The 21893-nt window shown below is 36.3% G+C and overlaps 2 protein-coding genes across 3 annotated transcripts; both read right to left on the bottom strand.

The window, feature by feature from the left end:
* Window positions 1–1092: 1092 nt before the first annotated feature.
* On the bottom strand, window positions 1093–10307 carry LOC145622617 (26S proteasome non-ATPase regulatory subunit 1 homolog A-like). The gene is made up of 13 exons (XM_081676423.1): window positions 9665–10307; window positions 9493–9556; window positions 9163–9268; window positions 8913–9024; window positions 8661–8829; window positions 4738–5207; window positions 4491–4626; window positions 4149–4397; window positions 3833–4053; window positions 3496–3754; window positions 2556–2788; window positions 1970–2477; window positions 1093–1880 (listed from the first exon to the last, which is right to left on the bottom strand). The coding sequence occupies exons 1-13, from the start codon at window positions 9805–9807 to the stop codon at window positions 1551–1553; spliced, it is 3000 nt and encodes a 999-aa protein (XP_081532549.1). The 5' UTR covers window positions 9808–10307; the 3' UTR covers window positions 1093–1550.
* Window positions 10308–11980: 1673 nt separating this feature from the next.
* Window positions 11981–15850, bottom strand: LOC145622618 (uncharacterized). Of its 2 annotated transcripts, none has more exons than XM_081676424.1 (12): window positions 15672–15850; window positions 15518–15592; window positions 15030–15125; window positions 14875–14950; window positions 14694–14792; window positions 14501–14583; window positions 14304–14411; window positions 14035–14172; window positions 13376–13481; window positions 12816–13027; window positions 12353–12466; window positions 11981–12267 (listed from the first exon to the last, which is right to left on the bottom strand). In XM_081676424.1, exons 1-11 carry the CDS (start codon window positions 15732–15734, stop codon window positions 12398–12400), a joined length of 1125 nt encoding a protein of 374 aa, XP_081532550.1. In that variant the 5' UTR covers window positions 15735–15850; the 3' UTR covers window positions 11981–12267; window positions 12353–12397. The 2 variants fall into 2 exon arrangements, with proteins under 2 accessions (XP_081532550.1, XP_081532551.1); XM_081676425.1 differs by having other exon boundaries at window positions 11981–12270.
* Window positions 15851–21893: the final 6043 nt, after the last annotated feature.

Below are 21893 nucleotides of genomic sequence, written 5' to 3' on the forward strand. Positions count from 1 at the left end.
GAACGGAGCTGAGATAATGTATGTACCTCTCACCTATGCCCAGGGCCAGGGCTGATAACAACTCAAACCAATAGTATTACATGTCACACTTTACTTTTATTTTTTATTTTTTTTTTTAATTTGTAAAAACTATTTATAGTATAACCAAATAGCTAATTTTTTTTTTTGGGTGTCAAGAGGCGAACAAATTATGTAGATGGGTTTTAATTCTAGTTCATAAATACCACCCTTCAAGACTTCAACAATTTAAACTAATTAAGCATTCACACCAACAATCTAGTAGATTGACCAAGAAGCTAGTTTTTTTTTTTCTTTTTCTTTGGTGAACGTCAACAAGCTAGTTGATTGTAAACTTTCATTACTATATTAAACGAGGAAAGTTAGATAGGATGGTTAAAACATAGTGTACAATGACAAGGATCTTAATTACTCCCTTTGAGGAGGCGTTTAGTTTGCAGAGTGGTATGAGTTTGGAATCAGAAATGGAGTTAAGGTGGTATCGGGTTAGAACTTCTGTGTTTGGTTCAATTTTGGAATGGAATCTCATCCCTTAATACCATGTATTTGATACCTAAGGGAATGGAATAAGCCAAACTCACGTCCCTCTCAACCCCGATACCTCATGGGTTTGAGGTATGTGTTTAAAATTCATACTTTTGACAACCAAACATATGGTGGGTTTTAGTCATTCTAAACTCATACCTCATACCTATATTATGAGAACCAAACGCCCCCTCATATGGTATGGGTTTTAGTCATTTATTTTGTTCTTCTCATAGGATTAAATTTAGAAAAAAATATGACAAATGAGAAACAATTAAACAATAGATATTTTAGTTTTACATTAAATAGTTCCTCTTTTCTAAACAAATAAAAATAATAAATAATACTCGACTCAATAAAGAAAAACGTTTCATTTATTTAAACACTAAGGGATAAATATAAAAAGGTACAAGGAAAAACATCACTACTTTATGATGTGACCTGCAGAGGACTTTGTACGAAAGGATAAGTTGCGACCAAATCAAAATGATGTGCAATCATACATAGATTGATTAAATCATATAAACATGACTTACATGAAGTTTCAGATTTCTAAAACATGGCATGTGAAATACCAGAATCAGAAAGTATAAATATAGAAAGAAACAAATTATGCACTCATACCAGAATTTTAAAGCTTGGCAACCCCAAAGAGTGGCATTTTACTAGGAAAAGAGTTGCACAAAGTGCCTGGGAGGAGGGTTTCTTTAAGAGTATTTTGCAGGGGCTCTGTTGCCCCTATCACAGGCAACTTGAATGCAGTTGAGGGAATAAACTACGGAAAAAGGACAATTTCCCAGTCAACCATAGAATTTCCTCACTCAGTTCACATCTTTTGACAGTATTGTAAGCACAAAAGCAATATCAACAGTGGGAAAACACTGCCAATACCACAACTCAGTTCGTGAACTTCTGCCCCAAACTCAGGGCACAATATACATTGTCATTCACCGTCAGAATAACAAGGTACAATGCCACATGAACCATGTCACACTTGAACAGAGAAATTATGATGTGTACTCAAAAGGCTGTGGGGGTTGAGGTTCCTCATCAACAGCCATGGCAGCCACAGTTCCCTGTTGCACTGGTGCAGTGGACCCAGCAGCAGCATTTGTTGCTGCAGAAGCAGGTGCATCTGTAAGAGATAATACCTCTGGCTCCTCCGGACGCAAATCTTTCAGAAGGACAAAACCAGAGGCAGCCAACTTCACAGGCATATATCTGCTTCCCTCTAAGAACTTGATGAATTTCTCTTGAGCAGGAACTACCCTAGCAGGATTAGTTAAGGTTTCAAAAGAAGGTTCTGGCTCAACCTTTTTTTCTGGAAGATTATCAACCTGCCAATTGCAAGGAAACAAACCACGTCAGATAATCCAGTAACCAGGAAATATAAACACTAATGAAGTGTGGAGCATGAATGACATACCAGCATAGAGTCTCCCTCCTCTGTAGACGACTTTCCTTTTCCAGTGGCAGATGTAGAAGCTGAGGGCTCTGCACCAACAGACTTCTCTTTCAGCTCTGTCTCCTTTTTCGCTCTAGCTTTGGCCTTTGCTGACGTTGATAATACAGCAGTGGGAAGTTTCACTGCCGATGTAGTGGTGGGTACAGATGTTGGCTTTGGATACTCAAACAAGGAGGGTTTTGCGAGAGACAAAAACTCAAACTTTGGAATTTTCAAGTCATAGTTCAACCCAACAAAAGCTGTAGGGGAGAATGACAAGCTTATGAAATATATGAGAGGATACCAGTACCAAAACTGGCTAAAAACAGCCAGACCAACCACTGCAGTAATTTTATCATGTTCTGACTTGGACAGCAGCCTAATTGTCACATTCCTTCCACCCGCATCAAGAATCCCAGATGCCAAAATAGCTCCCATCTTGCTCATGGTATCTTCATGCTTGTCAAGAATTATCTTTTCCAATTGCCGCCTAAAAAAATATTATATGACAACGGACATGAAACTATGAGAAAAGGACAAAAAAGGAGCTGATAGATGCAATTATTACCTAAATGTTCCAACACGAGAATCCATAGCCTCAGTAATCTGAACCATAACCATGGCCATAGCAATCAGGGCACCTTGCCGGACAAAATCAACGACATCTGATGTCAAGGGCTCTAATAAAGATATGGCCTCGCTAAGACCAGTGCCGGCACAAGAAATGCCAACTGCCAAGGCTGCACCATATCGAACATGTGGATTGTAGGACTCAGACAGCAGGGACACAATACGAGGTGTCTGTCAAGATAAAACCACTCAAGTGTGAATTTTAACAGAAAACAACAGCTACCAGTACAGACCATAAATCATCAAATTGCTTAAAACTGCAGGTTTATATTATACTGTACTTCAATCCCCAAGATATTCAAGACTACCTTATTACCTATTCATTAATATGAACCATCAAAAATATTAAAGCAAAATTTTTTTTTATACGCTAGGTCAAGCATGTACAGCATTTGATTATTAAGGATCTAGAATAGGTAGAAAAGTAGAGTTTTAGAATTATTTTTAAAAAAAAAGGGGGGGGGGGGGGGGGGGGGTACAACAGACTATAAGATTAAGGTGTGGAATAAGGCACTGAGATATAATACTATATATCCTGGATTTTTTAGCTTTGCAAATTGATTATGTTATTCTCGGGATTCGTAAGAAAAGGAAGGACCTTTAAAGGACCAACTTGCTAAGTTATTCTTTATGTTTTGCATATAGAACATTTAGACATAAGAGTACAGAGGGCTAGAATATGTATAAATAATCCACCTTACTGCCCTTTGGTGCTATCCTATAGGGATGTTACCCAATATCAGCATGACTGACTTGATATATGTCTTTACAATGCTCTTCTCAGTAGTATTTATCCTCTATTAGTCTATTGTCATACCTTTTTTAGCAGATATTTTCTTATCTAAAACAAAGAATCAAGAGAAAAGGTAATAACCAACCTGTTCTGGTTCAGAATACAAGACAAAACCAAGAGCCAAAACTGCAGTTCGCCTAACATCATCACTCACATCCGACACTGCAAAGTGTAGCAGCTGCCGAATGGCCTTGTTATTTGATGTTCCACTGTAAGCCAAAGCCAATGCATACATACCACCATAACGTAGTATAGGATCTTGGTCCCGAGTCATTTGCTCAATAAGTGTGTCAGCTTCCTCCTCTCTTCCATAAACTGTAAGAGCTATACCTAACGCTAATCCCCTGGAAATGCCACATAATCATATGAGAAAAAAGGGAACGATCACCAAATAATACAACAGATAATACATCTAGCTTTACCTAATTATCTTCTCATGCTGGGTTTCATGTGCATAATCAAGCATCTCAACGGCCTTCTCACTAGCTGTACCAACCATAAGCAATCCCATGCTGATGCCGGCAGCTTCACCAGCAACAGCGCTATCTGTATAGAGCACATTTTTTATGTCCTCAAATATATCTTCATCTGCTGTTCCAAGAGCTGCTAATCCTAACCCTAAGCAGGCACCATGTTGTATGACCTGTAATGACAAGATTTAAAAACAAATGTATTGTATTTAATCAAACTATACTAAACGGGGAGACAATTACACTTTTATCGAACAAAACACCACACCTCAACATTAGTACTGCGTAGGCTATCACAAAGGAATTGTTTGATACCCTCCCCATGGTTAGCATGGATCAAACCAAGAGCATACAGTGCTCCACCTTCAGAGTATGGACTGCCACCACCTCCAGCCCCACCCTGTGGCAAGTAAGGTGCCATTAGTGACCGGCCCTGTTGCAAGTGGCCTCTGTGAATAACACCCAATCCAGCAGTTGCACTGAACTTGGCCCAGTTAGTGGCCCTGCTTAGCCAGTCCTGAAAAATAAAGTCAAAAACCGTTGAGAGTACAACACTTTCCCATTTTGCTCCTAATTGCCATTGCCTACTGGGTAAAGATGAAAAAATTACCAAATTCTCCCTTAGAAAGGTATCCACTGTAGTACCAGCATGCATAATTGCATTCGCATATATGGTTGCACTATGACAAACACTATTTCTCATCTCAACAGACTGCTTTATGGTCTTGAGAATCAGGAGGTCCGACCTAAATCCAAAGAGAGAGAGAGAGAGAGAGAGAGAGAGAGAGATTTAAAGCAGAACTTGAGTAAGATAATACATAAATTTGTTGAACAGTATAGAAAATGCAATGTCGCACTTGTTGTGACTATATAGAAACTGCAGAGTCAGCTGGATAGAAGTCTCTCCAGACAGTATCCCTTTAATTTTGGTCAATCTTTCAGCATATCTAGCTTCAGTAGGATCCATTTCACCCACAACTGTTTCTGAGATGTGAGTCCCTTCATCCATTTGCACATCCTCAGAAGCAGTTGTATTTTCAGTCTGAGAGGGCTCTGGTTCCCTGGATATGGGCACCTCTAGAGAAGAAAATTTTGGCCTTGAAAGACGATCCTTCACGTTTAACAGAAAAGCCTGATGCTCATTTTCGACAAGATCAAAAGCTATTTGAAATGAAAGCAAAGTATCTTCCAAATTCTCCGCACGGAGAAGCTTTTCCAGAATGCAGGCAACAACTTCTGGTTGATCCAAAAACATAAGACACTGACAAATGCTCAGATAATCTGGCGATGGCAACTTCTGATACACTCTAACAAGCAGACGAAGCACCTGAAAAGGCAAAACAGGTTAATAAAGTATAAGACAAATGTGGTCCCCCCCTCCCCCCCACACACACACGCGCGCACACACACTTTTTTCCCCCAACATGCGGTATTTCCTGAAATCAATATCAGCAAGCAATATTTTCTAGTGTCTGGAAGAGGATGCTAATCATGAAATTTAACAAAGACAAAATAGGTATCCAATCGTATGCCAACCTTGAAAACATTGCTAGTAAATTTAAATTTAAAAATGGGTATTCAATGGTATGCCAACCATGAAAATATTATTAAAGATGCAGGATGCCACAGAAAAATTTAGCACACAATACCCATTAGACTAACTTTAATATAGAAGAGATGCATGCAAAACACAGGTAACCTGAGGAAATAAGATACCAATCAAGAACATGGTATACCACTGCAGATGTTTAGATTCTATTTAAAAAAAAAACAACCCATCTCATAGCAAAGGAAGCTATATCTGAAGAATGTAATTCCATAACTAACATTGTAACCCTGTTGTAAATGCAAAACCATGCAGGCTCAAATTTCATAATATAATAGTAAAAGGAAAAAATAAATATATATCTAATAATCATGAAGCAGGAGAATTCTAATTAGAAAAATGTGGTTCATTACTACTCTCTGTCTCCGTCCATGAAAAATCTTCCAATTAGGCTTTGGCATGCATATTAAGGCATGCATATTAAGGAATTTAGTAGGGTGGGGTGAGAGTGTGAGAGGAAGAGAGTTATTGGAGGGTCCACTTTACATAGGTTGAATAGGAAAGTTTCTATTTTAAGTAACAATGAGAGTATTTTTTAGATTCTAACTCTAGTTATCATACATACATTTAATGATACAATTAATGAATGCTTTTAATAGTCCTACTTAAATTCTAATATCAGATTGCCTATGTATGCCCATTGACACATGCAATGGCGGTTCCAAAATTTTTTGTTATGGGTTCGGAGTTGCTAAACACATATTTCGTATATGAATGAAATCAAACAATATAATTCAAAATACAATACAATTGATAATTTGGGTGTGCACATTTGTAATACAAGTGTAAAATAATAAAAAATTACAATTGAATTTGACAAGTCTCCAAATTTTGAAACAATTATATATCTATAATCCCTATAAATCATAACTAGAAAAAAAAAAAAAAAAAAAAAACTTCAATGTAAACATATATCATGGTTAAGGTATTTTGGATAATGGGTAATTGAGATATTAAGTATGTAAAAGCCCAAAACAAACAAGAAAGAGAAATAAAAAAAAGAAAAAGCATGTTAAGCGGAGTCTAACCCACGACTTTCGTTTAAACTATTGGATTTCTATCGCTAGGCCGCGTTGGAAGTTTTACATTTATCTGATATATGGTTACATTATATTTTATTTATCTAAACTTTATAGTAAAGAAAACTAATCAGAATTTTCCGGATCCAATATGGGTTTAGCTGAACCCACTAAACCCATATTGAAACCGCCACTGGACACATGTCAAGTTACAAAAAATACTCCCTCCGTTTCATAATGTTAGTCCCTGATACTCCCTCCGTTTCGTAATAATCGCAACACTTTCCTTTTATATTCGTTTTATAATAATTGGAACACTACCTTATTTGGTAAGGGTCCATTAATATTTTATTATTTCTCTCTCCTACCAACCCCACTTATACTATTTTTTTATTATTTCCCTCTACTACTAACAATTAAATATATCCCCACTAACAATACTTTATATTATAAAAATTAACTTTTGGTCCCCACCCTATAATTTTCCTTAAACTTTGTGCAACACCTAGTGTTGCGATTAATACGAAACAAAGGGAGTATTTAAGATGCTCCTTTGACCATCATTATCTTTAATTATATATCAACAATAATTATAAAAATTTGATATTATGAAACTACACATTGAGACAAATCGAATAATATATCACATGACTATATTTTTTGTATATATTAATGTAAATTTTTGGTCAAAGTTTTAAAAGTTTGAATATAAAAAGTCGATATGGAACTATCAAATTGAAATGGAGGGAGTAAATATTTTATGCAACTTTTAAAAAAAAAACCCTATTTTTTTTATTAAAAAATAAAATAAAATAAAAAGGTAAATAAGGGACCCAATACACATTGAAAGGAATCTAACAAGATCCCACGTGCCTATGTTTTTCTTATCTATAAAACACAAAAGGTAGTCAAAGTAGAGTTTGTGAATAGTGTCAAAAGTCGAAATGTGTCAACTACTAATATTTGGGTTTTAACGAGTACGAAAAATTCTCTCTATGCAATTATTTTTATCACTATACAAACCTGCTGAATAACAATAAGACTGATATGCTAGAACAAGAAACAGGCTTGCCACATTAGGTATGCATGCAATGGTAACACTTCTGCTTTTTATGTGGATTTTAAAGCACAGAAATTGACAGATTCTTCATCCCCTGGATTTTTTTTGGGTTAAAAGATCTGAAAGATGGTAAATTTTAAAGGCTGTGCAAGAGAAGGTGATTCAAAGTTGTCATTTTCTTTGGCGGTGTTTTGTACTGAAAACTTGGAAAGTTCTTATATTGGATTAATTAAGAGAAACCTATTCAAGTGATGTGTGTGTGAGAGCGTGTGTGTGTTGGGGGGGGGGGGGGGGGGGGGGGAGGGGGTCGTCGAAATGGACAGCAGAATGGCAGGGGAAGGAGCTAGGGAGAATGAACACTTCAAAAGTGAAAACAAAAGCATGACCATAACCTTAGGCACAATAGCATGGGCTGAGAACTAAATTGACATGCTCAATAAAAAATTAATAATGTACAATTATCTATTCTACAAGAAACATTTCTACTAAAATAAAATGAGCGTTCACTTCCCCACCCAAGCTCACCCCCAAAAGGAACAGGGGCAGTGGTTATCAAGAATGTGCTTATATGGGGCAGTGTAGCACTGTATTACAGAAAGCACATGCACATGTCTTACTATATGTCTTACTAGTACTTTTAAAGAAGAAAAATTGTGATTAAAAAGAAAAGCACTCTGCAACATGTCATTCATCTAAAGCTATTTCCCAATGTAACGATTATGACCCATGGCAACAATTCTAATTATTTATAATCCAGACAACGTAAGATTAAACAGCCCTTTACAGACGGAAATCACTACAGTTTGCAGCTATAACACCTTTCCTAGTTTCTGCACAAGAGGCAGGGGCGCCATGATTCTGTAAAACTAGTTGTTTCTCTAGTCTTCTCAATAGCCAGAATCTCCAAACCATTAAACAGGCAGGCAAGGTGCAACAGACTATGGAGCAAGAAAGATGTATTAACTGGCCCCATTATGACAATCCTAATCACCATTCCATACAGAGCATATAATGAAAAACAATAACAAGTTCATAAAGCACAATCTAATATGCTAAAGTCCAAGTTTTGTATGACAAGCATGAAAAATTTCTCACCTCCTGCCGATATTCTCTACGACTAACATAGGAATGGGAAACATTAATGCAGTATGACAGACTTCCAGAAGCATTATCACTCCTCATTATTGCCTCCTCAAGTTTATCTAATCTTCGGCACTCAATTGCCATTCCCATAGCTTGTTGATACCTTCCATCTAAAATGCACCTAATATAAAAATGTGCAACTAATAAGAAACATCATACCATAGAGGCATAGAGTATAATATGCACAAAAAGGAAAATTCATACTTCTCCAAGATTCTCTCCACAATTGCCTCTAGCCTGGGGTCAATATTGATAGCTTCTTCCTTTGACTCTGCTGCTTTATTTCTAAGACTAGCATACTCATCAATGGATTTGTCTGAAAGAATGAAAAAAAAAAATAGCTTTAATCAAGGGCTAGTCAAGTTCCAGCAATATCCAACAACATTTTATGATTTACTGAAGACAGCCATTAGTCACCAAGAATCATTACTAAATATAAGAGAAGCATAATTACCGAGAAGGGTCCTAACATAATCAGAATCCTCAGAAACATCAAATAATGGCCCAGCTCCCAGTGCATATGCCAAAGAATCATTCAGTTCACCCAAAAAATAGAAAACCTGCAAAGAGAGCAAAAATTTAAAAAGTTTATTTAAAAACAATACTTGGTGTTAGTAAAACTAAATTTCACCAGAACACATAACCAGAAAATAGACAGCATAAACATATCATTGTGTTTCTACCAATTGGGGGATTGAATGAAATAGAGAAGCATACATGGATCTATACCCTACTAACAAAATCAGAAGATGCATAATAAACTATGTTAAGATTGAAGATTTACCTTAGAGACAACTAATCCGGCCAGAGGTCGCTGAGAGAATTCTTCATCTTCATACAAACTTTCTCTGAAATAACAAATAAAAATTACAATTTCAAGTAGAATAATTAAGCAAACGGAAACGAAAAGAATGAACCCTAATAAAATGAAAGAAAAAAAGGAGTAAGAGAAATACATGAGAGGAATGCTAGTGGAGATCTCTGGCCATAAGAATTGGGCGTAAACGTTGAGATTGGAGAGAGCATGAAACTTCAGAGCAATTGAATTCTCGCTCAGCATAGCCAGCATTGCTCCTGCCGAACTCACCAAGGTCGCCATTGAAATTCAATTCAGAAACCCTAACCTCCAAATTCACCAAACAAACAGCAAAAAATCAAGAAACCAACTATACTCTACAAGCCGACTATATTCCAAACTTCACCTCAACTTTTGTATCTTAAACATTTATCGTTTCTTTTCCAACAAGCCAAAGTCCATTTTTGTAAAAAAATACACTAATCCAAGTATAAAAAGGTCATCCAAGGTGATTATTGATGCGCATTTGGCTAGCAGAGCTATGTGAGTCTTGATGCTGCCCGAGATCAGAAGGGATAAATGTTGAGGCTGCTGCTGCGAGGTTTAGACTTCAAGTGCGCGAGAAGGTTGGGTATTGATAGAGTGTGGCTGCAAGGTGATGCGGCATCGGTTATCAACTGCTAATCACTGACAAGGCTCATGGTTTCTCTCATAAGTGGATTGTGTATGATGATATTAGGAATTTATCAAATTGGTTCGATGTCTGAAGAAAAACATGAAAACCAATCCTAATATACTAGGCAATCAATTGGCACAATACATTCTTTGAATTGTAATTTGTAAATTTTGAAACTTAATTTTTACCTCCGCGTTGAATAAATGTATTTGGTTATTTGTCTTTATTTCATAATTTTATGAAATTAAACTACTAGTTGGTGTTACGATGATTTGTTGTAATTGATGTGATTGGCTAAATTTTGTATATTTATGTCGTGAGATTTCAATTTATGACACTAGAAAACTTTATTTTGCCAAACATAATCCAGTTGTTGCAATTCATTTTAATGTCATTATAAATTAGTTAAAGAAAAGTAATTAGGAAGCACGTGCTAGGTATAATAAAGTACTCGTAACTTAATAGTTTTAGATGTAGAGTGCACCCGATCAAAGTTGTGCTATTCTTTGCACCAAACCTATAATTGGTGATGTAGAGGCCAATTTTACCTAAAAAATAACATGCAAATCGAGACATTTCTTGACCAAAAGAGAGACATTTGTGATTTTTTTTTTTTTGGCTAATTGCGAGCTTAATTTAGACCCATAAATGTCAAAATTGACCCCCACAATATTACCTAACCACCAAACCTTATATGAGCAATTTTCACAGTTAAAAAAACACTAAGACATGTAAATCAAGACATTTATTGATGCGCAAAACATGACATTTACGCTATGATTTTGCCATTATTTTTGAGCTTATTTTGGTTCATAAAATGGTTCATGAAAAGAAAACACCAAAACCTTACCCAAACAATTTTCACTGCAAAAAAAAATTACACAAATCGATATTTTTCTTGACACACAAAATGAGGCATTTAAATGTCTATTGTCATACTTCGAGCTTAATTTGGATACATAAAGGGTAAAACTCCAAAACATTATCCGAGTAATTTTACTAATAGTTCACAATGACACGCAAATTGAAATATTTCATGGCATGCAATACGAGGCTTTTACGATATTTTTTACCGATTTTTGAGTTCAGTTTGGGTCCATAAAGGCTATAATAACCCCTAAAATTGAAAGGGGAAAAAAAAATTAGCACGCAAATCAAGAAAAAGTGTTGTTGTATCTTTTGTTTTTCTTTTTTTGGACCAATAGTTTGCCAACACATGTAATTGTGAGCCCTACAAACACTCTTTGATGAAATTCGGTAAGTGGTGATGAGATTCATTTTTTAAAACAAAAGTTTTTTTTTTTCCTCTCGAAAGATGACTATGTAGAGTGATGTTTCTAGCCCGCCCAACTCCCCTGCTAACTTTGCTTTTGGTGCAGGTCTCAAATTGGAATGAAGAGAAATCATGTGAGAATTCATAATAAGGGTGTGTTCTATTCATCTAATTTTCACCGATCTGAACTTATTATAACTTATTTTAGTTGTAATTTGTACTTGAGTGACCTTTATTAGAACATATTTTAACTGAACTTATGAACTTTTAACACATGAAATAAGTGAATATAAGATAAATATAACAAACCTTAAAAGTTGCGACTTTTTGACCAAGAAATGCAAGACAAGCATGCTTATTTTTCTTAATAAAAAATAATATAAATATGATAGAGATTGAAGCTTGATTGTAAACAAATACAATATACAATAGTCTTATTCAATCTTATTCAGACTCCACACCGAGGCGGTCAACACAATATATATATATATATATATTGGACAAAAAGTATCAAATTAAAGAGATAATTTCATCAAAATCCCCGATGCAGGGCGAATTAAATCTTCCAAAGCTTACTGTGTTTTCTTTGAGACACTGAAACAGAAAATAAAGCTAAAACCAACTGGTGTCCTGAAAATTTCACATTACAACAGCAATGTCCCAGCTATGCATGCCCCTATTCTCACTCGCAACTCCTTGCATGTAAGCAATTCCTCCTCACGGGCATCACAAGCTAATAGTATTATTTTTATGCAATTACGCCAGAAACTGCTCATCTTTACAGGAAATTAAATATACACCTCCAGACACAGGCCTGCTGAAAATCACATCAGTTGATTATATTTAACCACCATGACTAAGAATAATAGTCATTAAGCAATAAGCACAAAATACGGTACCTTTAACATCCTCAAGCATGGCAAATATACAATTAATAGCCAACTTCAGTCAAGTTTCACATTAGAATACAGGAGCGTGTCTCTTGTAAGTGGCATATTGATGAGAAGATACACCTGAATGAAAGTAAAACAATATGAGTCTCGAGAAAATAAGAATAACACACTCAGTAGTCCCCATATCTCATCCTCAAATTTTCTGTATATCTCTACATTACTAATCACCCCAAAATAACAGACCATATATGACTTTGTGGCCATACCAGCTTTGATCATTATTATTGATACACAATTACACAATTATCCTAATATAAGAGTAAAACATACAATCTATAGAATTATATATTTAGTTGAATCTAACACCAGACTTTTGACCCTGAAAGTCAAATGTGCCATCAGCTTTGCTATTAAACTAGCATGGTTAAAAATTTAATGTATCAACAATTCAACATAATTGCAGTCTCACCCCAATTAAGGTTGCAATGAGTAGAACAACTCCAGTGATCCATGCAAGTGTAAGTCTAACCAGTGCGACTTCTGCAGCAGCAGTTATATTGGACGAAGTTTTCACTTCCTCCAGCAGTCGTAGGGAAGGTCTTGAACCATACGTAACATCGACCATCTTTCGTGGAAGAGAAGACTGTGTCTTGCTGAAAAGGATGATCGCAACAATTTCACCTGCTCATAGCCACGTTTACACAACAGTAAAAAATAAGGCCAGGATAAACTCGTAATCTTGAATTTCCTAGTCAGACAGCTGTTGAAGGTTTCCACTTACAATTGAGCTTTTGGAAGCAAAGTAATCATGCCTTTTAGAAGTAGGTCAATATATTTGGAGTCATACTGAGCCCCCCCCCCCCCCCCCCTCTGTTTCCTTCTCTCTCTCTCTCTCTCTCTTAGGAAGACAAGCAGTTGTGTGAAACTAAGGACAGCAAAACCACTAAACTTTTTTTGATGCAAAAGGCAAAACCACTATACTTGCCAGGTATACAATATTTCTTTTCAGAAATTACCAAAGAATAATACCTTCATGTCTATCTTGTAAACTCTCAATAGCTTTGGACACTGTTGAGAGCAGCAAATCCATGCCTTGCTGTGTAAGGTCTTTGGACCCATACTCTTCTTGCAGAGCCTGTAACAGAAATATAATCAGAGGATACGAATCAATGGCCAAACGCTTTAGCAACTATGAGATAAAGTTCATGTACAGCACAGCAAAACCTCAAAGAACAACAGGATGAAGAAAAAAGGACAGAGCAGTCAGATTCACCACTTAATTATCAAACCATCCATCTTCAGCGCCAGAAAAAGAGAAGAGATATGCTATACACATAAATAATATTCCAATAATGTTACAGAATGAAAGAAAAAGAAGCATGGTCTATACATATCTACTTTATCTATTCCAAATTAGTTGACACGTTTTTTTAAATCACGTTTGCCAAAACATAAATTCAACAACAAATATCTCTAATTAGCAATAAGTAAATAGTTAAAAACTAGAAAAAGTTGATAATAGACTACACATTGAGAGGAATCTAACAACCACCAGACTATGTTTTTTCTTATCTAATAGATCACAAAAGCTAGTCAAACTAGAGTTTATATATAGTACCAAAAGTCAAACACATATCAGGTAAAAAATTAAAGGCAAGATGCAAAAGAGAAAACAAAAGGTGCATTACCTTAATGCCCTCAAAATATCCTCCTACTAGTTCAGCATAATTCAAAGTACTTTGAGACAAATCTTTTGTCATCGATGTAACCCTCTTAATGTTGTCAATTAGGTAGATCAAACCAAAGGCAAATTTCCTATCAGCTAGCTGCAAAATAAATTAAAATTCTCAATCACACACTTTTGAATAATTGAACATATGATTCATCACACGTTCTATTAGAATAATGGACAAAAGAATTCAAAATAGCTACTAGATAAGAGATCATGGGAGATGACCTTTGACATTTGAAGACTCATTTTAAACCCGCTAGGCAAGTTTAGGATCAATTCTCCATTTAGAGGTTCCAATTTATCTGACACATAGGAGCCACCAAAACTAAATGCCTGAAAAGACAATAACAGGCACTCATTATTAAATAAGTGGAAAGACTCCCCACTGACTGAAAGCATGTATTATACAAGTCAATACTTACAAAATCACTTAGTTCTTTGTCAGTTATAGTTGCGTAAGAATCATAATCTGGTCCATCCAATGAGAAAAAAGCAACTCCTCTATCTGCAAAAAGTTGTAGAGAAAAAAATAGTTCCAAAGGCCTCACTAAATGCAGAATAGAAATTAAGATGTTGTAAGTGTGCATAGAAGAAGCAAGTTGCAGACAGCAATACCTGGAAGTTCAACTTCAACACTAGCAACATTCCTAACCACCTGGGTCCTGATGGCACTGCTAAACAGAGCATTGTTGGGATAAATCACTTCTTGAGAGTCTATGTAAATATACATTAACAAAGTTAGTTATGCCATAAGAAAGAAAGTGAATTATAAAAGGTAATGAAAGGGTGTAAGAACCTTGAGCAAGCCCAATTTCAAGCATAAAAACATGACGTGGCCTATCAAAGGGATTAGGCAACAGGAAGCCATTCAACTGCAAAATAACAAGCATAGTCAGAAAGTAATTAAGCCAACGAAATACAGATCTGAATCAAAAGCATCGGTCTGCAAACCTTAGATGAACTAGCAATTGAAAAAATAGGTGGTGGCGCCAGACCAAGCAAGATTGACACTGCAGCACCAACTTCCGTGGCTGACATTGGATTAGTCTGAGAAGGCACAACATAGTCTTAAAATCAGAAACAGATTATAAAAACCTTATTCCAAAACAGGAAGATTTATAATGGGAAAGAAGAAGGCAATCCAACAAAAAGAAAGCCAATTATGCCCAAAATCTCAAACCCTAAGTATACTGTGATCCCGAGTTCAGACTAAGTAAATCACAATTGTTAGCTTAAACGATTACTAATATTAACTTAGTAGGGTGATAGCTAAAATTCATAGACGTTGGAAATGTCATCGATTGGTAATGGTATGTATAAATCAGGGGCGAACAGAAAATATTACAATCAAATAAAATAAATCGTATAGAATAATGATGAATTTACCTTTGAAAAAAAAAATTAAAAAAAATAAATAAAAAGAGAGAGAATGAATATACCTGAGCAGTATGATGAGAATGAAGATAACGATGCGAAGGGCTATCGATAAAAAGCAGAGAGGAAGCATCATCAGCCTGCACATGAATACAAGCAATCAAAATCTGAATTGCAAAAAAAATAATGAAATTGAGAAGAAGAGATAAAGGATGAAACCATGGATTGAAGACTGAGTATAGAAAAGATTAAGAGCAGCAGGCAAGGGAAACGGGGATCCATGATTTGGGAATAAAGATGATGCGACCGAATCTGGGGATCAACTTCACCTCTTAACTCTGATATCTTCTCACTTTGTCCCCGACCCTATCAATTTATGCCAACACCCACGAGGAGGAATGCCGTTTTCCATATATATATATATATATATATATATATATATATATATATATATATATATATATTATATATATTTTGACAAAGAGAACTATTGTAAATAAAAACAAAATCTATAACTTTATACTAAAGGCGAAACCAGGAATGACACATGTCATCTCCTGGTTAAAAATTTTCCCTCCAAAAATTTTTTATTTTTTTGGTCAAAGCTTCTTAGAGAAGTTTTTAATACAAAATACAATAATATTACATTTCCGATTTGATAAGTATATTCCATTTGTACACATTCAAACAAAGATATTATTTTTTTTTATACAATATCTATAACTTTATAGTAAAGGCAAAATCAGGAATGACACATGTCATCTCCTGGTTAAAAATTTTCCCTCTAAAAGTTTTTTTTTTAATTTTTATTTTTTTGGTCAAAGCTTCTTAGAGAAGTTTTTAAAACAAAATACAATAATATTACATTTCCGATTTGATAAGTATATTCCATTTTTACACATTCAAACAAAGATATTATTTTTATTTTATACAATATTATGCAATAATAGTTTGCTATCTATAACTTTGTAATGAAATTCATAGTTATTTTTATTACTCGTGCATATATTATTCTCTCTATTTTCTTTAGTGTGATAAATTTTTAAATTTTTTTTTTTTTGTAACTAAAGAACTTTCATCCTATTTTGCAATTAGGTATAATTTTTTATAATTTAATAATAGTGTTAAACTAATGATAAGTATTAAAAATTACCGTGCATGGCACGGGATTTAACCTAGTTACAACCTAAGAGACCTAAGCAACACACCTAAGCAAATCCTCACAAAGGGCATGCTACTAACTAACTATTAAAGGAAGAACGAAGAGAACATAATACTTAAAACGTCTTGCAGCTAACCAAAAACTACAGAGTCTGAATAACCAAGAGGATCGTACCACATCCACATTGAGGACCAAGAGAAGCCAAATGAACTGAAATAGTCGAGATGGACCAAGAGTGCAGAACATAATAATTGAAGAAACCCAAAACTGGCACTGACACTGAAGGAAACTCATGATGGAAGTTGTTGGAAGACAGAGAAACCGGAAATTGAATACACCCTGTTGCTGAGGAACGAACCTTTGACACCGTTCCAATCCTAGGGTTTGAAAAGCATAGCTGCATCCTAGGAGTCTGAGAACAAACCTAAAAGTGTCATATGCTTTTACGACTCTACAATGAGAAACCATGCATCCAAATGCAGGTTCTCTTCTTGCAATTCTACCAACAGAAAATGCAACGAAAGGGAGGACTTTGCTTACCCCAAACACTAAAGATGGGAAGCCTCCTTCAAGATTTTGATTAACATCGATGACTGACTTTGTCATCACCAAGACTAACAAAGGGATGATAGCAATTGTATGAATGCCAACATCATCCCATAACCAAGCAACAAGAGCAGCATTCCCAACTCCTCCCTCATAATCACTCTCCTCCTGCAAACTCCAAATGTAGGGAAAACCATCCATTTGCGCAAAGAACTTCCCCCCTTGGAAAATTAAGTGAACTACCAAGGGAACATATCCACACCTCGACAAGGCTCCCAAAAAAACCACCAACCCAACCAACAAAGGATTGCTTAACCTTACAACCCTAAACACTAACCAACAAGGCTCCAAAGACAACGACGACACTTCCTTAACTTCCCAAACTAGAATAACTCTATGGGACTCTAACTCATGATCAAATAGAGAAAGAGAATTATTTAAAAACATAAACCAAAACAACAAAACAAGCAACTTATACAATACCAACTTGACTAAACTAAGGCAAACCAAGAACAACAAATAAAAACAAGCACACAAACTAACGTGAGATAACAGGAAAGGAAACGAGAAGCCGAAAAAATCTCATCAACAGAATCCAATCCTACCACCAAGAACAATCGTCAAGGGCAACCTAATAAGAACCCATCATTGAACCTAACCTAGGGAACGTGAGGAAACCCTAGCCTTAACTTCACCTTTACCGTAGGGAAATCAATTAACCGGCTTCCTTTCGACGGCGGCGTTAAGAACAACCTTTGTTACTTGATTCGTTGAGCCGAAAAACACCTAACGATACACCACATTGAAACCACCGAAGAGGACAAAGAAAGAGGCCTCTGCAAAGTCGATGTTAACCTCACCAAGAGACAAAAAAAATGAAAATTAAATAGAAAAAGAAGAGGAACAAATAGGTGGGACTCGCCGACGACGGCTAGGTGAAGCCCGCGCCAGTCGCCGGTGAGCAGAGCGTGATGAGGAAGGGGAAGCGGTGATAAGATAAAGATGGAATTAGAGAGAGAAAGCGTTTGTTTGTTAATTTGTGGTGATTGTTATATATATATATTTTTTTATTTATTTATTTATATAGTGTGAAACGAGAAAATACAAGTCAATCAACCTAATATACAAATTTGATTTATCATATTTGGGCATTTCACTTATTTAATTGGGGGGGGGGGGCCTTCGTATTTTCATCTCTTTCTTCCTCCCCATCTGCAATCCTCCATCATAACCAAATGCACCCTTCTTCTTCTATAAGACCATAATTGCAAACCATTGCCACCATCGTGGCACCTCTATGGCGGTTAAAAATGTCGTCGCGAAATATAAGCCTTCCTTAAGGGGTTGATATGACCCTAACCCTAAATTACACACTTTGCAATTTGGATGTCTTTTTCAAATCGTCGCGAAGCAGCATTGGGATCATTCTTGAGGAAGGTGAAAGGAATGGTGTCCTTTGAACAAGTGTATTATTCCGATAGAGGGTTCGGAGCTATTGGAAAGCTATTTATTCAGTAAGTTCAAGTGATCGGAATGCCTAGGTGGAGGCCGCTTTCGATCAGTAATATTAATTATTTAATTAATATTACAGCTTAATCTTGACTGAACCCTTCGAGTCACACCCAAGCAACTAACGATCCAACACGACGAATTAATCCGAGAGGAATTAATGAGTCACTCGAGTGTTGTGAACAAAGACATCGGATTCCGAGCTTAGAGCGTCATAACTGAATCTTAAAAGTCGAGCCAAAATTTAGGAATTGGCGAGACGGGAGAATGCTTCAAGTAACAAGTAAAAACCCTAGCCGCGCGAAAGGCTAGGAAAGCGCGCCAAATAGAAGTGCGCCACGTGGAAACACACATGGCAGCACGCCATGTGGCAGCCACCAAGTGGCAGCGCGCCACGTTGGCAGCGCCATGTAGCAAGGGCCGCAGACCCGGGTGACGGGTCATGGACGCAGGCCGAAAGGTGGCGGCCCAACCGAACCCAACTTGGGGCTCAAGGTTGGGTGCCACATGGTTAGCTCACAATGGATGTGAGTTTCCTTGGGGAGCAAGTTAGGAAGTGGTCCTCACCTAACTATGTGACACTTGTTACTTAGTTATTCCTTGGTTTATATAACTAGGAATTGAATTCAACATTCTTTCCATGTGGGATCTTTTTGTGAAAAGTCTCACATTGAAAGATGAGAAGAATTCACAAGGAAGTACTCCTTACAAATAGCCAAGGCATACCTTGGGATTGTTCACTTGAGTAAGAGCTCAATTAGGTATCTCCACTTGAGAGAAAACCTATAAGCTTACTAATTAATTGGGTAGTCTTTTTGGTCGGACTTGGCTAACCTCCAAGTAGTAGACCGGCCGGGTCGAGTTGTGGGTGGACTTCGTTGGAGGTCCTTACCATTTGTGATGCTCGGCTTTTCTCAAGTAAGAGCTCAATCCGGTTGAGCGAAGCACGCTACAAGGGTAATTTAGTCTTTTCTCTATTCTTGTTATTTATGCATTTTGTTATATTAATTGTGAGTTTGTTTTTGGGCTCGGGTTTTATTTCCGCAGTGAGTCGGACTCATCGAAACCCAACAGCGGTATTAGAGCCTTGCTCATTTATTTTTATAACAAATAATTTTCAAGGTGTTTTTTATGATTTATTTTTCTAGTTTATGTTACTAATTAGATTAGTGGCTCGGTTTTATTAATTTTAAACCCGTTTAAAAGCTGATTTTTGGCCCCGAACCCAAATTTTTGCCCTAAAATAGTGAATTTTGGGTGGAAACAGCGTTTTGGAAACGTTTTAACCCTTTTTGGACTGTAAAAAAAGGCCAAAATCCGACCAGTAATGCCTTTTTTCGAGGGTTTTTCGTTTTTGACGAAATTTTTTAAATCTTTTAACCTTGAATCTTAATGGCATATTTATGGTGATTATGTATATGGCTCTTTCCTTAATGTTTCTGTTTTTTTACCTCTTTAAGCATGGTTACTTTGTAGTAATTAGTGCTTGAAAGATTGGTTAAATTTTCACATAATTGCAAATCCATTGCATTAAGTGTAAAAAAAATTTATTCTTTGAGGCTTCTAAGTACTAAAGATCCAATCTTTAATTGTTTTAAGTAGTTGGAACTTTGAGTTACTAAATTCCATGAATTTTTGTTGAACTTTTGATTTAATCATGTGTTAAGTTGATTGAAATCATAAAGTTTCAATCTTGAGATAAAAATTCCATTTATCTTCTTATTGGAAGATATAATTTTTCAAGGATTCACAAGTTAAAGTTGGAATCTTTATTTGAATTTTATGTTCATAACTCCAACTCCCCTTTATTTTGTCAAATCTCATGATTAATTTAAATTAATTAAATTAATAGTGAGTAATGCTCTTATTTATTTTATTGCACCAAGTTGAACCAATTTTATTAAAGAATAGTTCTTGGGAATAATTTTGGTTTTGTGCACTTTGATGAATTTTATTTAAGTTGGACTTGTTATAATTTTTCATTTTGCTCATTAAATTAATTCTAAAATCAATTTGGAATTAATTAATTAAAGTCACGCAAAATTCGGGTTTTAAAATCCCGAGGCTTTGGCACGAAAAGCGAGGCGAAACCACCCTTGGCTAGTCGGGCTGTACAGCAGCCCGCATGTGGCTGCCAGGTGTGCGATGCCATGTGTGGCTGCTACCTGCTGACCAGCAGTATGGCGCGTCATGGCCAGCCAGCAAGCCGCAACTGCTAGCGAAGCGCACTGCTGTGCGCGCATGGCTGTGTGTGGGGTGGCTGGGTGTGCGTGGTGCTGCCTTGGTGCGGGTAGTAATTGTGTGTATGCGTTTTGGTGCGTTGCGAAAGGGGCAAGTAGCCTGTGCGTGCTGTCTTGCACCTTGCAACCCGCAGCAAACGTTGTTAGGCTTTGCACCTAGCAGTGCTGCGTTGGGGTGGTGCGGGCGCACGCACCAAGCCGCATTCCCCGAGGCTGTTAGGCAGCCTTAGCTAGCAGTGGCGCGTGCCTAGCTAGTCTAGGTGCGAGAGCCACTTGCGTGCGGTTGGCTACGTGTTTGCAATTTTTGCCGTTTTAATTATTCTAATTAATTTAATTATGTTTGTTTTAATTATTTTAATTAAATTTTGGAGGCTAGGCCTCGCTTTTGAGCGGCATTTGTAAAATTTTATTTTGGCAAAATTTTGGGTTTACCGGCTTAATTAATTAGATTAATTAAGATGGATGCAGGATTTAGTGAGAGCTTCAATTTTAAATGCGCTAAATTACATAATCGGTTAAACAACTTTGACTAGTTTTAATTAGGCGCGTTAATTGGATTAACCATATAAATTAGTTACTAGTTTACGCGTGTTTGTGCATTGTTACTTGTTTATCGTTGTAAAATGCAAGGGCCATTCACAAATAGTGAATGGATGAATGGAATGTATATTCTCCCACAGGTTTTATAAAAATGGCAACTAGTAGGGCCCGATTAGGATAGAAAATACGGACTGCGTTCCATCATGTATTTTTGTAAATCTAAATACGGTCTGCGAACCGTTGAGTATTTTTGTACCTTAATATTTGGATTAGTCCTAATCGTAGATACTACTACTTGCATTATTTTGGTTATGTCTTGAAGACGGAGGTTCTTAGAAGACGAAGTCATGAAGTTGCAAAAGACAACCCTTGAAGACTTGAAGATTCAAGGGGTCATGCTAGTTGCTAAATGCATCATTTATTTATGTTTTCGATATATATTTA

This window comes from Chenopodium album, unplaced genomic scaffold (assembly GCF_948465745.1).
Source record: "Chenopodium album unplaced genomic scaffold, dcCheAlbu1.1 scaffold_31, whole genome shotgun sequence".
Classification (NCBI taxonomy): domain Eukaryota; kingdom Viridiplantae; phylum Streptophyta; class Magnoliopsida; order Caryophyllales; family Amaranthaceae; genus Chenopodium; species Chenopodium album.